This window comes from Heliangelus exortis, chromosome 20, assembly GCF_036169615.1.
Source record: "Heliangelus exortis chromosome 20, bHelExo1.hap1, whole genome shotgun sequence".
NCBI lineage: Eukaryota > Metazoa > Chordata > Aves > Apodiformes > Trochilidae > Heliangelus > Heliangelus exortis.
The window spans coordinates 9,318,709-9,334,231 of record NC_092441.1 but is presented as its reverse complement, the minus strand read 5'-3'; the positions used below and the strand labels follow the sequence as shown (position 1 = coordinate 9,334,231).

The 15,523-nt window shown below is 54.3% G+C and overlaps 3 protein-coding genes across 10 annotated transcripts in view; 2 read left to right on the top strand and 1 right to left on the bottom strand.

Moving 5' to 3' along the window:
• The window catches only part of LOC139805752 (uncharacterized), a 335,505-nt gene that overhangs the window by 280,323 nt on the left and 39,659 nt on the right, over positions 1 to 15,523 (top strand). The gene's annotated exons all lie outside the window — the stretch shown is intronic.
• Positions 4,503 to 8,541, top strand: CCDC42 (coiled-coil domain containing 42). 2 transcript variants are annotated; one of them, XM_071764225.1, is made up of 7 exons: positions 4,503 to 4,788; positions 5,103 to 5,208; positions 5,333 to 5,437; positions 5,990 to 6,187; positions 6,833 to 7,051; positions 7,763 to 7,921; positions 8,314 to 8,541. In XM_071764225.1, the coding sequence occupies exons 1-7, from the start codon at positions 4,712 to 4,714 to the stop codon at positions 8,500 to 8,502; spliced, it is 1,053 nt and encodes a 350-aa protein (XP_071620326.1). In that variant the 5' UTR covers positions 4,503 to 4,711; the 3' UTR covers positions 8,503 to 8,541. The 2 variants fall into 2 exon arrangements, with proteins under 2 accessions (XP_071620326.1, XP_071620325.1); XM_071764224.1 differs by having other exon boundaries at positions 4,615 to 4,788; positions 7,763 to 7,855.
• Positions 12,246 to 14,830, bottom strand: LOC139805801 (polyamine-modulated factor 1-binding protein 1-like). The gene is made up of 7 exons (XM_071764638.1): positions 14,462 to 14,830; positions 14,002 to 14,160; positions 13,735 to 13,860; positions 13,272 to 13,460; positions 12,967 to 13,119; positions 12,771 to 12,890; positions 12,246 to 12,695 (listed from the first exon to the last, which is right to left on the bottom strand). The coding sequence occupies exons 1-7, from the start codon at positions 14,828 to 14,830 to the stop codon at positions 12,246 to 12,248; spliced, it is 1,566 nt and encodes a 521-aa protein (XP_071620739.1).

The window sequence follows — 15,523 nt, the reverse complement described above, 5'->3', positions numbered from 1 at the left end:
AAGGTATTTGTAGATAGTGAGAAGGTCTCCCCTCAGCATCCTTTAGGCTAAACAACCCCAGGTCCCTCAGCTGCTCCTCATAAGCCCTCCAAACTCTCTCTCAGCTTTGTTTCCCTTCTTTGGACACACTCAATGCCCTTTCTGTAGTGAGGGGCCCAAAACCAAACACAGCACTGGAGGTGCAGCCTCACCAGTACCAAGTACAGGGGTCACATCACCTCCCTGCTCCTGCTGGCCACACTGTTCCTGATACAGGCCAGGATGCCATTGGCCTTCTTGGCCACCTGGGCACACTGTTGGCTCACGTTCAGCTGCTGTCAATCAGCACCCCCAGGTCCCTCTCTGCTGGGCAGCTCTCCAGCCACTCCTCCCTAAGCCTGTACTCCAGCTGGGGGTTGTTGTAGCCAAAGTGCAGAACCTGATATTTGGCCTCATTGACACTCAGCAATTGGCCTTGGCCCATCAACCAAGCCTGTTATGGAGAAACCAAGCCCAAAGCTTCAGCTCCAAGGAAAGAAGTTGCAGGATTTGTCTTGGAAAACAGTCCTCAGAGGAATGCCTTCTCCCCTCACACAGCCCAGGCTGGGGAGGGTCCATGGTGCTGACAGCTGGAGCCCTACCCCATGCACATCTGTCCCTGTCCCCTCCGAAAGGACACGCTCCTTGGGACACACAGATGTTTGGCTCTGTGTTCTCCAGTTGAACTGGTGGCTTCCCAGGTGGCCCAAATCACTTGTGTGGGAGCAGGGGAGGTTCTCTCCATCAGCTGTTAATGATGAAGGATTCATGCACGGTCCTCCTGTGTCCACCCTGATCACTCCCCCTTTCCCCATGTCCAGCTCCAACTCCATGGGTCTTTGTCACCCCATATCCAGGACTAGGAGGGAAGTGGTGTTGGAACACCACTGGTGGTGAAGGTGGTGAAGCCAGTGGTGAAGGTGTTTTCCAATTAGCATCACTTCACTACAGCAAGAGGGGGACTTGGAAAGAACATTGCTTTTGGCTTTGGTCAAGTCAGAGCTCCCAGAGAGCTCAGACTCCATCTGGATCTTAGTGTAGCAGACGAACCTTTCTTGGGGCACAGCACTTCGTAGCAGGAGTTCTTGCCAAGGTGCACAAACAGTGCTCCCATCTTGCTGCCTTCAGACTTGGCTGCCCTTGTTCAGTGCTTCTGCTCCAGACTCAGCAAACCTCATCCTCTGGCTGCTCAAGAGTGAGCTGAGCATGCACTCAGAAGTTCACCTTTTATTGGCCCCCCAGTCCTGCTCATGTGCAGCTGGGGTCAGCCCTAATTGGGCACAGGTGGGCTTGACACAAGCTCACGCCTCCCACCTCTTAATTAGCAACACCTGATTGCCTCATTTCACTACATCTTAGTTGGGATGTCAGGCCTTGGACAGACATCCCTGGATGGTTGCAATCAGCTGCAGGCATTTGAAGAGGCAGTGAAAATGAATTGTGAATAAAGCTGATCCCTTCAGCTTCTACAGGGCCAGAGTGAGGTGTGGTGACAGGACACCAAACCTCTGCTCAAGGTGGGGACACACCTTGACCCAAAGCAGCAGTTCCCTGCTCTTTTCCATGGATGTGGAGCTGTTGCAGGGACTGGCCAAGGGCAAGGGAGTTTTGAGCTGGATGGGGCAGTCTCAGTGAACAGCTCTGCAGATTCCTGCAGCAGCAGATGGTGCTGTTGCCCTGCCGAGATGCTCCTGGCACGTCTTGCTGTGCAGAGACAGATGAAACCCAAATCGGCATCTCAGGTTTGGAATCCCAGCCCCCTGGCAGGGTCATCTGCACCCCAAAAAGCCTTTTCCAAACCCTCTTCCCCCCTCCCCAGTCCTGCTGCTCTCCAAAGCCGGGGTGCAGCCCCGGGGCAGTGCAGGGCTCTGGGCTCTGCTGCAGGGGCTGAGCCCTCTGCTGCACCAGCATCCCCATCCCTCATCCCCAGGACACAGCATCCCTCTCCCTGCTGTTTGCTTCATGGCAAATGGAGCTTGTTGGATCTGAAGAATCACCAGGGAGCCCTGAGCAAGCCTGGTGGCAGCCAGTGACCCAGTTGTAAATCACATTCCTCCCCTGGGGTGCAACCTCAGGGCAAGGTTGCACCTCATGTGTTGCAAGGCACAAAACCTCAGAGATTGTCCCCCTCTGCTCTGCTGAGCTCCCCTGCAGTGCTGGGTCCAGCTCTGGGGCCCCAGCACAAGAAGGACACAGAGCTGATGGAGTGAGTCCAGAGGAAGCCAAAATGATGATCAGAGGCTGGAGCAGCTCTGCTCTGGAGCCAGGCTGAGAGTTGGTGTTGTTCTGTCTGTACAACAAAAGTCTCCATCCTGGGAAACTTTAGAGCACCTTCCAGTGCCTGAAGGGAAGCTGGCTGCCCATCTCCTTCTCCCTGTTCAAACCCTCTGCTATTTTTCCCAGAGCCTGGGAATGGCATCACCTCCTCACATTTCTGGCTGCATGGTGAGGAGCTGCAGACACCCAGCTTCCCCCATCCTCTGCACCAGCCCGGCTGCACCCAGCCTGGGGATGAGGCTGGGTCTCGTGGAAAACAAAAAGCTGCTGCACTTCCATCAGAGCTCTTCACTCATTTTCAACTTCAAGCAAGGGTTGGCCAGGGAAAAGGTAGAAATGAACATTTCAGATCTTAATGCAGGTTGAATGTGAGGACATGAAAACATAGGGACAAAGGCAATGGGAGATGGACATCATGGGAAAAAGCAGAGCTCAGCCCACAGGGGTACCCCCCTGGCAGGGGACATTTGAGGCTGGCAGGAAAGCTGGGAGGGCTTTATCTCAGCTCCAGGAGAAATGTTCACAGCCCAGAGGAACCCAGGAGAGGAGCTGGAGGGCTTCACAAACCCTCCAACACCCAAGCATTGACGAGAAGAGCAGCTGAGTAAAGCTGAACCAAGAGGGACAACCTGAATGAGGGGGATGCTGGTGGGAAAGCAGGGGCTGCTGCCTGCAGAAGCACCACAGCCTGCAGGAAAAGCAGCTGCAGGGAGGAAGGTGAAGAAGAGCTTCAGCACATCACGCAGCAGGAGAGAAGAACAAACAGAGGAGGACACGGGGAACGCAGAGTGGTTTGGTGGTTTCTTTTTTTTTTTAGCTTTAATCTTAATAAAAATCCAGATGTGACCAGAGTGTTAGTGAAAGTGGAGGTAAGAAAATGGGCAGAACAGGAGAGGTGGGATAAAGGAGCATGTAAACGGTTGGGCTGTGTTAGGGGAGGTGCGGGGGGGGGTGGCTGGGAGAGCTCCTGGGGATGCTGGAGAGAACAGGAAGATGGGGTGGAGGGGAACAAACCCAGACAAAAAAAAAAAAAAAAAAGGATTATCAACTCAGCATCCAGTGACATCCATCACAGGGTGTCAAATCAGGGTGTTTGGATGGTTTACAGACACCAATATGATTGATTCACAGCAAATAAGCCCCCTGTCCTCTTTTTGCAGGAGTGATGGCCTGATGGAAAGGAAGAAGTGATGCCATGAGGTGTAGCAACACTTTGGTCTGCCCTGCACCTCCAAAGGGGACCACAACCCAAGCACCAGCCCTGCTCAGGCAGAACTTCAGGCTGAGGGGATCCGTTTTCACCCACACAAGTGCTCTGTGGGCTCTTGGATGGGTCCTTGATGTTGTCCATGGTTTCCAGACAGCTGGTTCCCTGAAGTGAGCCAGGGCAGGGCTCCCCCAGCCACTTGTGCCAGCCTGGGGAGGGGTGTGAAGGGCTGGGGATGAACAGCTCAGCTGAGGACAAGGGACCAGGATGTGTCTCCAGGAAGCACGGATGGATTATGGCAGTTTAACATGTTCATGGAAGTTCAGCCCCACCAGGGTGATTGCCCAGCTTCAGAGGAGTGGCAGTGCCCCAAAGAGCAGATCTAATCCTGAAATTGTCCAGCACTGATTCCAGCAGGATCTGTTGACAGGACAAGAGGTAACAGGCACAAACTTGACCACAGAGCGTTCCATCTGAGCATGAGGAGGAACCTCTTTAGTTTGAGGGTGCCATCTGATGATGTGCCTCAGTCTTTCCAGCTGGTGTTTGGGACAGAAGGGGCAGGGTTCTGCCCTGAGCCCTGAGACAGTGAAATGGATGTCGGGGCTCTGAAATCCCTGCCCAAGGCTCCACAATGAACTTGGAGCACCTTCCAGTGCCTGATGGAGCTCCAGAAAAACTGGGGAGGGACTTTGGACAAAGGCTTGGAGTGACGGGATAAGGGGGAATGGCTTGAAACTGAAAGAGGGGAGATTTTGTATTAGGAAGAACTTCTTTCGTGTGAGGGTGCTGAGCCCCCGGTTGCCCAGAGAAGCTGTGACTGCCCCATCCCTGGCAGTGTCCCAGCCCAGGTTGGATGGGGCTTGGAGCACCCTGGGCTGTGGGAGGTGTCCCTGACCATGGCAGGGGTGGCACTGGGTGAGCTTTAAGGTCCCTCACAACCAAAAACATTCCATGATTCTCTGACACCCAGCTCCAGTATCCAGTTAATGCCCCCAGCATCTCACAATTGTCTCTGCCAACAGCCAGTGGTGCAGGCACAGCCACAGCAAGGTCCTTGTGGAGACAAGAGGCACCCAAGGGTTTTTCCCCTTGCTGAGTTGCTTCTTCCACACATCACCCAGCTCCCAGGCTCCCAGGGCAGCCCCTGGACTCCCGGGGGACAGAGACAGTGTCAGGAGGACCTGGGCTCTGTTGGTGGCAGGAGCAATGGCCACCAACAGTGATGAGGACCTGAAGGCTCAGTTCATCCAACTGTACAGAGAGAACCTCCTGCAGATGATCAGGTGAAGGGGCTCCTCCACCTGACTCCATCCCCTCCCTTCTCTGCCCCTGTCTCCTCCATCCTTTCTTCCCTTCCCATGGCCAACTCCCACCCCTCATCCCCACCTCTTCAGCCCAGCCATGTTCCTGCCCATCCCACCCCCCTTCCTTGCTGGGGAGGGCTGGGGGACTCAGTCCTGGGTAGAGTGAGCTCTGTGTCCTTCTGATGTTGGGGACTCCAGCTGGGGTCTCCCAAGAGCTGATGGGACAGAGCAATCCACGACCCTGCCAAGGTGCTGCACCCACCAGGTAACCTCAAGGGAAACTCCTGTGGCAGGAACCTCAAACTGAATGAGGGGATCTCACCATCTCGACTGGTTCACCTCCAGGATAAGAAGAAAGAAGTCCAAGTGGTGCATAAGGCTTTGGAGCAGAAGCAAGAGGTGTGAAAGATGGGAGGGTGCTGGGGCATGGCTGGGAGGGTTTGTGGTGGTTTCAAGGGCAGCAGCAGGCAGGTGGCTGCTCCAGGGACAGGCAGCCATGTCCTGTTCGCTCTGGTGCTGCCAGGAATTCAAGGAGAGGATGAAAGTGGTGACCCAGAGGTGGAAGGAGCTCCAGGCCAAGGAGGCAGAGCTGAAAACCCACATGGAGGATTCCAAGAGGCTTATAAAGGTACAGCATCTCCTGAGCAGCTGAGCTGGTGTCACCCTGAGCTGCACCACCTCTCCTGGGGAGCCAGTCTTGGGCCACGGTGTCTGCCCAAGCCTCCCTTCAGCATGGAGGTGGCAGAAGAAAGGGGAGCACAGGGATTTGTAGCACAGCTGTGGGAAGGTAGGGCTTGGCTGGGAGAGACTGTGCTGGTGTGACCTCCTGAAGGCCCCCAAGTGTGTCACCAGAAGGGTCTCAGCCTGTCCCCACTGTTGACACCCAGGTGCCTTGCAAGGACAGATACCTGCAGGTGTGTATATATATATATATACACATATATATATACTTTTCAGGTCTAAAAATCAGAGTGCCACCCCAGGTGCCCAGCTTTGAGACCAAAGGGTCACTGCAGGAGGGATGGCCCTGCTAAACTGGGAGGGACAGTGCTCCCGGGAGTGCTCCAGAACTGGTCTCTCCTCTGTGAGGGCAGCTCCTCCCAGTGGTGTTGGGTGATCCAGCTCCATCCTGCCTTCCTTTCCCTCTCTGTGTGTGTGTTGATGGGGCAAACATCACCAGGAAAGTGAGGAGATGCAGATGAGAGCTCTGAAAAAAGCCACTGAAGAGAGGGAGAAGAGGCTGCAAAAGGAGAAGGAGCTTTTGAGAGCTAAGAGGGACCTGGAAGCCCTGAGAACTGCCCGCCAGAAACTCTCCACCAAGGTGCAGAAGTACTCCATCTTCTGTAAATACCTGGAGGATGTGGTGAAGAACTCAGAGGTGAGTTTGGACAGGACAGAGACAGATGATGGATGGCCTCCAGGAGAGCCTTCCATGGGTGTAAAACTTAGAGGAGATCAGGCAAATCCTGGGAAATCCAGGTGAAGACAAAAGATCTCAGGTGGTTCAGGTGAGACAGGAGGACCAGAGTTGGGGGAGAACCATGATAGGAGGTGAAGGGCTTGAGAAAACCAAAGGAAAAGGGCTAAAAGGGGAGAAAGCCAAAGGGTTGAGGGTGATGGGGCCCCATTGGTGCCACCAGCTCACATCCCATGGATGGTTTGGGAGAAGCTGCACAAGAAGAGGAAGCCAGAGAGTTGTCCAAAAAGCTGTGCTCTTTCTCTCAGAGTCCTGGGCATCTCTTCATGAATGGCTCAGACTCCTGCAGCCTCATCCCACTCACCAGGGGAGAAGGTGACATCCCAGGGCAGGGACAGCTCTGGGTCTGGCACAGTGGGATGTCACCAGACAGGGGATGTGGGGATGCTCATCAGTCTGCTGGGGCAACAGCAGCCTGGTCAAGGAGGGATGAGCTTGTGAGTGCTGGGGGTTGTGTCAGGGCAGGGCAGGTGCACTTGGAGTCGTGTTGAGGGGAGGGGAGGGCAGGGCAGGGGGGTTGCTAACCCCAGGAACCCCGTGCTGCAGTTTGAGGACATCCAGGAGATCGTTTTGCGCTACAAGACGCTGGTGAGGATGCGCAAGGATCTGCTGCAGTCCCAGCAGCAGCACCAGGAGGTGTCTGAGCAAACCAAGCTGCTCCTGGACCAGTACAAAGCAAAGAAAGAGGCAGAGATGCTGCAGTACCAAAAGGAGCTCCAGGACCTCCAGCGTCTGGAACAGATTCAGAATGATGTCTGTCTCTGGGTGAGGAACTGTAGGGCAGGCAGGGGAAGATCTCCAAGGTCTGGCTGTGTCAAGGCCAGTGGGTGGCTCATCCCTAAGCCATGGGGGCATGGCAAGGCTAAGTCACAGCCTTTGTGGTTGGAGGAGATGCTTCATTTCATCCCTCCAAGGGGATGGTGAATGAAGAATGCCAGATGTGGTCTGGAGCAGGCTCCATCAGGGCCTCACAAACCTGTCGTGCCCTTACACTTCTCACTTGAACTCCTGGCCCAAAGGGAAGCTCATCCATGAGTGGTCAGTGCTGAGTGTGCAGAAATACCCTCAGCTCTGCTGGCCTCTGCTCCCTTTGGATCTCTCTGAGGGGGCTTTGCCAAAGTCCCTCTTGGATCCTTCAGACTCTAGGAGCTGGGTCCCAAAAGCTGCAAAGCATCTGGCCTGGGGGGGTGGTATATGAGGTCCCTGCCAGGGGAGTGCAAACGGGGCCTGGGGGGACGACCCACTAGAGGGAAGACTGCAGGAGCTGGCAGAGATATGGGGGGGGTCTGGATCTGCATCCACCATGCCAAGTGGAACCATTTTCAGCACAGCCCTGGGCAAGGCCAGGTTCTTCCCAGCCAATCTGATGAGTGTGGAAGTTGGGGTCTGCAAGCCAGGGTCTCCAGTGCTGAAGCAGCATCTTTGCCATGTCCACATGCTGCCTGGCTCCTCTACTCTCCTCTCGTCTCCTCTCAGGAAGGTCAATTGGCTGACATCAAAAACACCACTTCCAAGAAAGCCCAGGAGCTGGCCACCATCAGGACAGCCATCTTCAGCCTCTTCCAGACTGTGAGCATGCACATGAAAGCAGCTCCCAAGGTGTCAGTGGATGACTACCAGAGACAGCTGGACATGGTAGAGCCAAGCCAGACCTCCTCTCTTTCTGGGCAGGGACGACCCTCAGCTGCCCCAAGGGAGGGGAAAGCCTGGAGCAATCCAGGTGCCCAGCCCTCCTTCTCCCCTGGGCTCTCCCTTGACCATGAGGAATGGGCAGAGGACAAGAGGGAAGCACGTCTCAGGCAAGGGCAGCAGCAGTGGGGGTCCAGGCAGGATGGGGATGCAGATCAATCCATGGCCATGGTGTCATTGTCCCCTGCCCTGAACTCAGATCCCCCCTCAAAAGCCCATTCGGGTGCCAATGCCTTGTCAAGATCCTGCTCTGTTGGGTTGAGAAATTTGCCCTCCCAAAAAGCCAACAAGCCCCTCTCTGCCTCCTCTTCTCATCCCCTCTCTCTTCCTGAGCTCAGGTTCAGAAGTTCATCCAAGACCGCACAGACCTCCTTCTGAAGGTGAAATGGTTGGACACACAGACCCAACACCGAGCATCTCTGCCTCTGGAGATAAAAGCAAGAAGCCAAGAGGACTCGAGCAGCCAGCCAAGGCTCAGCAGGGTGGGAGGGGCAAGAGCAAGACAAAGGGACCTACAGAAGAAGTAGGCTTCACTGTGGGTCATGGCAGTGAAGTTCCATAGCTTTCTGGCTCTGTTGTCTTGCTCAGTTGCTGGCTCCTTTTCATACCATTCTAAAAACCCCAGCTACTTTCAGGGGTCTCTCCAGGACCTGGGAGGGCTGAAAGCATCAGAGCAGCTCCATCCCTGGATGGTGAGATGGTGTTCATTCTGTAAAGCCAGGATCACAACTGTAAGGATGTGATCAAAGTGTTTTTTAAAGCACTAAGATTTTTTTTATACTTTTTTATCTATCTGCTTCACACTAAATGCTTCCAAAACCTTTTCCTGAAATAAATGATGGAAGAGAGATATCACGTAAGGGAGGGGCAGGAGGGGGCTGCTCCTCAAGGGAAGGAGCTAAGGTGAAGCAGAACAAGCAGGATGATGTTCTCCAAGGATTTTCTCCAAGGGCCAAGGGGTGCAAGGAAGAAAGAGACAGCCAGTGTGGGAGCAGAAGCAGGGCAGAGGAGCCCAGGTCACCCAGGGGTGAATGACAGAGCTGGGAAGAGGTTTGTTGGCCATCCAGAAGAGAAGGGTTTTTAGTTGCCACGTCAACAGAGTGGAGCATGGCTTAGGGACAGGAGATGAGGGTTGGGGAGATGCTTAGGGGTGTTGAAAGGGATGAAGAAGAGATGGGGTACGGGTCAGTGGACAGCTCTCCCTTGCCTTGGTAAAGAACATCCATGGGACTGTGGGTCTGCAGTGGTTCTTTCCATGGGAAGAACTTCCCACAGCTCCCCAGGGTGTACCATATCCTTTCTGCTGCCATGCCTGGGCCTCCTTGCCCAGCACCAGGCACCTTCAGGCTGGGCTCTGTGCTATGGCTGGGACCACAGCTCTGTCCCAAGCTTTGACCTGAGAGCCTTCACCCCCCCCCCCAGAGAAGCTGTGGCTGCCCCATCCCTGGCAGTGTCCCAACCCAGGTTGGATGGGGCTTGGAGCACCCTGGGCTGGGGGAGGTGTCCCTGACCATGGCAGGGGTGGCACTGGGTGAGCTTTAAGGTCCCTTCCAACCCAAACCATTCTATGATTCTATTCTCTATCACTCTACCCAGGACTGAGTCCCCCAGCCCTCCCCAGCAAGGAAGGGGGGTGGGATGGGCAGGAACATGGCTGGGCTGAAGAGGTGGGGATGAGGGGTGGGAGTTGGCCATGGGAAGGGAAGAAAGGATGGAGGAGACAGGGGCAGAGAAAGGAGGGGATGGAGTCAGGTGGAGGAGCCCCTTCACCTGATCATCTGCAGGAGGTTCTCTCTGTACAGTTGGATGAACTGAGCCTTCAGGTCCTCATCACTGTTGGTGGCCATTGCTCCAGCCACCAACAGAGCCCAGGTCCTCCTGACACTGTCTCTGTCCCCCGGGAGTCCAGGGGCTGCCCTGGGAGCCTGGGAGCTGGGTGATGTGTGGAAGAGGCAGCACCACGACCACCACCAATCAGATAAAGGGGTTTTTTTAGTACCTAAACCAAAATTTTCCATCCCTTGGCTGCTTTCCAACTGGTGTGGAATTCAGCTCCAAAATTCCACACCAAGAGTGACCACTGAAGATTCCTTGCTGCTCCTCCCACCTCTAAGGAACCCTACACACAGCACCACCAACACTTGTGCTAAGGGTTTTGCTTTAGTACCTAGAACCTCAACCATTCAAACCCTCAGCCACTCTTCCTTTGTTGCAGAATTCGGGTTCAAAATTCCATGCAAACAAAATTCCATGCAAATGGGCCTGGCTCACAAAGGGTGACAACTGAAAACTCCTGCTGGCCCTCACCCTCCCATGGAACCCTTCCCAAATCACCACAAAAAATACAGCAGCCTCATTGGAAATCATTTGACAGGAATGAAATTCCCATATCATCAAAGTGGTTTTTAAAGCACTAAGATTTTTTTTATACTTTTTTATCTATCTGCTTCACACTAAATGCTTCCAAAACCTTTTCCTGAAATAAATGATGGAAGAGAGATATCAAGCAGTATCTTTTAGGTACCAGCTTCCCTTCCTCATGTACCTAAGGAATATTTCCTAAAGCAGCAAATCTAAACCATAAAACTGTGAGAAACAGCAGCCACAGCAGAGACCAGCTGTCAGGATTGATATTACCATATTCCTTTTTTCCTTGAGTATTTCACAAAGCACTAAGATTTTTATTGGTTTTTTACTTCTAACCTTCACCCTAACTGCTTCTAACACCATGGTTTTTTCAAATAAACAGTGGCACAATTAATTCTGGAAAAAGTGTGTTATTATTAAATACATTATGGAAGAAGAGAGATATCAAGCTTTAACTCTTTCAAACTATATAGCAATTGAAGTGCATATTTTTCTATCTTCTTCTTTCACGTGGGAAGATGTTACAAGAATTAAGCAGCCACTTTGAGATATGGGCTTCCCTTGGCTTCCTGATATACCTCAGGCATGTTTCCCAAAGCAGCAGACCTAAACAGAATTGATGGCTGAAAAAGCTCCCACACCAGAAAGCAGCTGTCAGGACTGATATTCCCATATTCCTTTTTTCCTTCAGTGTTTCACAAAGCACTAAGATTTCTTTTTTTTAATTATTTTTTTTATTTTTCACTTCTAAGCTTCCCCCTAATTGCTTCTAACATCAAGTTTTTTAATTTGACCTTCATCACTTGCACAAAGCAAAATATCATCCATGTAATGAGATATCATAATCTTAGGCCAGACTTGATGAACTGGTTTCAGTGCTGAATGCAGAACATATTGACAAATTGTAGGACTTTTTCATAGCCTGTGGCAACACCACCCTCTCATACCTCTCTATAGGAGCCTGACAATTTACAGAAGGAACCGGAAATGCAAAACATTGACAATCATCTTCATGTAAATAAATGGTAAAAAAACCCTCAATCTGTAAGATCAATAATATAACATTGCCAATTATTGGGCAACAAACAAGGTGGTACTCAAACCCACAGTGCTTGAAAGTCAGAGGCATTACCAACTGAGCTAGCAAGCAGAACACAGAGCAGAGAGAACAGCACAGGGAAAACACGATGGAAGAGATGAAGGCACAGACCCCGATTGCTGTGCAAAACCAAAATCCTTTATTGTGTGGCTCACAAGCCTTAGATACTACCCCAATATCTACTGGTTATCTATCTATATATCCACAATCATAAAACCTTATCTACGCATTCCCAGGGGAGGCACCTGGGTACCAGGACACAACATGGGCCAGAGAGCAAAATCCTGAAGTTCTGGACAGCTTTTTGTTCTTCTTCAGGGTCAGTGAGTGCCAGGGAATTTGCAGCACTCTTCTGTCCCACGCAGCTGCTCCTCTGCTGTTCTACAATTCAGCTCTGAAAGTTCAAGCATTTTTATTAAAGACCATTGTCCAAATGCCTTTGAAACACTGACAGGCTAGGGGTACAGCACCTTCAGTCCAAAATGTAATTACCTGGGTGTTCACACAATTTAATAAGGACCTAAAAGCTGAGTGTCAGGAGGATGGAGCCTCCTGACTATCCTCAGTGATGTCCAGTGGGAGGACAAGGGGTCATGGGTGCAAGCTGGAGCAGAGGAGGTTCAGTGTAAACATAGGGAAAGGCTCTTTCACTGTGAGGGTGACAGGGCACTCTAACAGGCTGAACCTCATTCCTAATTTGAATTCTAAGAGTTGCTGGGGCTGTTGTCAAACTCTGGTATTTAGAATTCAGAGACCTACCTGACTGTCACTTCCAAATCCACCTGGGCTGTGGGCCAGGACCCCTCATTCCTTGGAGCTCAGGGCCCAGCCTGGAGCCCCGTGGTGCTGCCTCTTTCTGTCCCGCAGCTGCTCTGTGGCCTCGTTGAGCTTTTCCTGCAGGAACGCCAGCTCCACCTTGCAGACCACCAGCTCCTCTTCTTTCTCTGCCAGAGCTTGCTGGATGTTGTGGTGTTCTTTCTGGCAATGGTGGGCTTGGCTGCTCAGCTGCTCTGTGGTCTTCCTGAGCTTTTCTTGCAGGAAAGCCAGCTCCACCTTGCAGACCACCAGCTCCTCTTCTTTCTCAGAGAGAGCTTGCTGGATGTTCTGGTGTCTCTCCTGGCAATGGTGGGCTTGGCTGCTCAGCTGTTCCCTGGCCTTGCTGAGCTTTTCCTGCAGGAAAGCCAGCTCCACCTTGCAGACCACCAGCTCCTCTTCTTTCTCAGAGAGAGCTTTCTGGATGTTGTGTTGTCTCTCCTGGCAATGGTGGGCTTGGCTGCTCAGCTGCTCTGTGGTCTTGCTGAGCTTTTCCTGCAGGAAAGCCAGCTCTACCTTGCAGACCACCAATTCTTCTTCTTTCTCTGACAGAGCTTTCTTGATGTTGTCGTGTTCTTCCTGCCAATGCCGGGCTTGGCTGCTGAGCTCCTGCAGCCTCTCCTGGAGGGCTTGGGCCTGCAGGCAGCACGAGGAGGCAGTGAGGCAGAGCACAGAGCCCCGGTGCCCTGGGGAAGGCTTGGAGCACACTTACTGCCATGGTCTGCTTCTGGCAGCCCTGCAGCTTCCTCAGCTCCCAGTGGAGCTGTTGCTGCTCCTTCTGGTAGGCTGCAACCACCTCCTCCAGCTTGGCTTTCTCTTGCCGGGCTTGGGCCAGCTCTGCCTGCAGGGTGGCCGTGTCCTGTGCCTTGCATGCAAAGTTGTGGGTTGGAAGGGTGTTTGGCCAAGCTGTGGGCAGGCTGGGGCTGCCCCGGGCTCTGCAGCACTTTGGTGCTGTGGCACTTGCTGAAGGGGCTGGGGGGTGCATCTTGGTTGGGGCTGCCCTGTCCCTGCCCTCACCTGCCTCAGCAGCTCTGCCAGGTGCTTTCCGTTGGAGGCCACTTCTTGCTGCAGCTCCTGGATGGCCTCCCGGGCTCTGCAGAGCTGCTGCAGACTCCGCTGCTCCCGGGCCCAGCTGGCTCTCAGCTCCTTCTGCAGCCACGCCAGGTTGTGCCCCTGTCCCTGGCTCTGCTGCTCCTGTGTCCCCAGCTGCAGAGGAAGCAGTGGCAGAGCTGGGTCAGTGCTGCTGTCCCCACAGCGGGTCTGGCCCTCTCCCTGGGCTGATTTCCCGCTTCATCCTCCAGCCACAGCTGCACTCCCGGTGCCATGTGCCTCCTCTCTGCTGCTCGCTGCCCTCGGGCTCCATCCAGCTCTGGCAGGGCCAGGGCTCCCCACTGGAGCCCCCAGGACCTGGAGCCCCAGGGCACTGCCTGCAGGCTCCAGCCCCGCTCCCCCCAGCCCGGGGTGACCCCTCCTTGCTCACCCCTGCCCTGATCTGCTCGAGCATCTCCGGGCGGTCCCGCTCCTCCAGGGAGCTGCACCTGCTGCAGGAACGGCTCTGAGGGGCCGTGTAGGTGACCTCTGTCTGCGCCTCCTCATCCTTCTGCTTCTGTGGAGAGGTGCATCACAGGCCCGTGGGGACCCAGCGTGGTGGTGTGGGGCCCCCCTGGGTTGCTCTGTGGCCGTGCTGTGGAGGAGCTGGCTCTGGAGACCCAGCTAGTTTGGGAGGAGAGGTGAGCTGTGGGCATACCTTGCCCACCAGTGCCTGGAGCTGCTGCATCAGAAAGAGCCGCTGGTGCTGCTCCTCCTCCACCACACGTTCCCTCTGCTGCAGGTGGGCCAGCTGCTCGCTGTAGTTCCTCTTGCAGGTGTCCAGAGCCAGCTGCAGGGCCTGGATGGAGGCCAGAACCTGCCCAGGTTTTGGTCAGAGAGCATCGATGGAGTGAGAGTGAGAGTGAGAGTGAGTGGTGGGCTCAGAGCTCCCTGCCAGCCCACACCACCCTCTGACCACCCCCCCAGCCCACGCAAGCCTCTGATCCTGCTGGCACCTGGTGCTGCAGTGATGCCAGTAGGAGCTGTGGCTGCTGTGGGGAGTGGTGGCAATGGGACCAGTGCATCTACAGCAGGACTGGACTCCCCTGAGCCCTCGTGCTGACCCCAGCCCTGGCGAGATGCCTGGGTGGGGTGGCAGCAGGGTCAGCACTGCTCACCTGGGGCTGAGAAGCCTTTGGCTCCTGCTGAAGCTGCTGGATGGAGGTGCTCAGCTCAGCTCTTGGCTCCTCTGCTCCTGGCAAGCTTCCCCAGGAACTCTGAGGAGCCTCCCTGGTCGTGCCACACTTGGGACACTCTCTGTCTGCTAGAGGGACCAGAGATGGGACAGATCTTTCCCACTGCTCCCGGACAGCTCTCGGTGGCAGGGAAGGGGCAGCCAGGGGTGTCACCCGGCCCTGCCTGGGCAGCCCCACCATGCTGGGACATTGGCACAGCAGCTCCTCCCCGTCACAGGAACCCCTGGTGCCAACAGGAGGTGCTGCCCCCGGGGCTCCTGCTAAAACCTGGCGGAGCTGGGAGGGGGTCATGGCCCCCCCTCCAGCAGCTCCTGCCTCACCACTGCCTGCAGCCTCACTGCAGCCTTCGTGTGCCATGGCCATGCTCATTCCTTGGCACCTAATGGTGTTCTGGCCTGCCAGCAGCCCTGCACCCGTTATGAGAGCCGTGCCCAGAAACAGAACCTGGTGACCTCATAAGCCACAGAACCTGGTGACCTCATAAGCCACAGAACCTGGGGGCCTCTTATGAAGCCAGGAAGCCCCAGCCCATGCCCAGCTTCCTCCACCAGGGCCTCACGCTGCCCTCTCAGCCTGGCTCTCCGTGCCACTCCTCCCCACCAGCCTTGGGCCAAGGGGATTTTTTTCCTCTCTTAAGGCCCCAGATCAATAGTGGAGGGAAAAAACAACCCCAAACCTAGTGTGTGTGTGTGTGTGTGCTGTGGTAAATGTGGACACTCCCTGTCCTGGTGCCATGTGCCTCCTCTCTGCTGCTCGCTGCCCTCGGGCTCCATCCAGCTCTGGCAGGGCCAGGGCTCCCCACTGGAGCCCCCAGGATCTGCAGAATATTTCAGTGTAGGCGAGTACAAGAGTCCCATGATGTTTTAACCTCCAAAAATGATCTGATTTTTGTGAAGTTAATCCACTGTATTGAATTCCAGATACTCTGTTTGAAATGGATATTTCATAAACTGTCATCTAGTACAAGTCTTTGTTTTGTTGTTC

Excerpts from the sequence above, each read along its gene's own strand:
- CCDC42 (XM_071764225.1), top strand. The coding sequence starts at position 4,712 with ATGGCCACCAACAGTGATGAGGACCTGAAGGCTCAGTTCATCCAACTG. Across the intron at positions 7,052-7,762 it reads AGAATGATGTCTGTCTCTGG|GAAGGTCAATTGGCTGACAT; the intron begins GTGAGGAACTGT and ends GTCTCCTCTCAG. Across the intron at positions 7,922-8,313 it reads ACCAGAGACAGCTGGACATG|GTTCAGAAGTTCATCCAAGA; the intron begins GTAGAGCCAAGC and ends TCCTGAGCTCAG.
- LOC139805801 (XM_071764638.1), bottom strand. The coding sequence starts at position 14,830 with ATGACCCCCTCCCAGCTCCGCCAGGTTTTAGCAGGAGCCCCGGGGGCA. Across the intron at positions 14,161-14,461 it reads CAAAGGCTTCTCAGCCCCAG|GTTCTGGCCTCCATCCAGGC; the intron begins GTGAGCAGTGCT and ends AAACCTGGGCAG. Across the intron at positions 13,861-14,001 it reads TCCAGGCACTGGTGGGCAAG|AAGCAGAAGGATGAGGAGGC; the intron begins GTATGCCCACAG and ends ACCTCTCCACAG.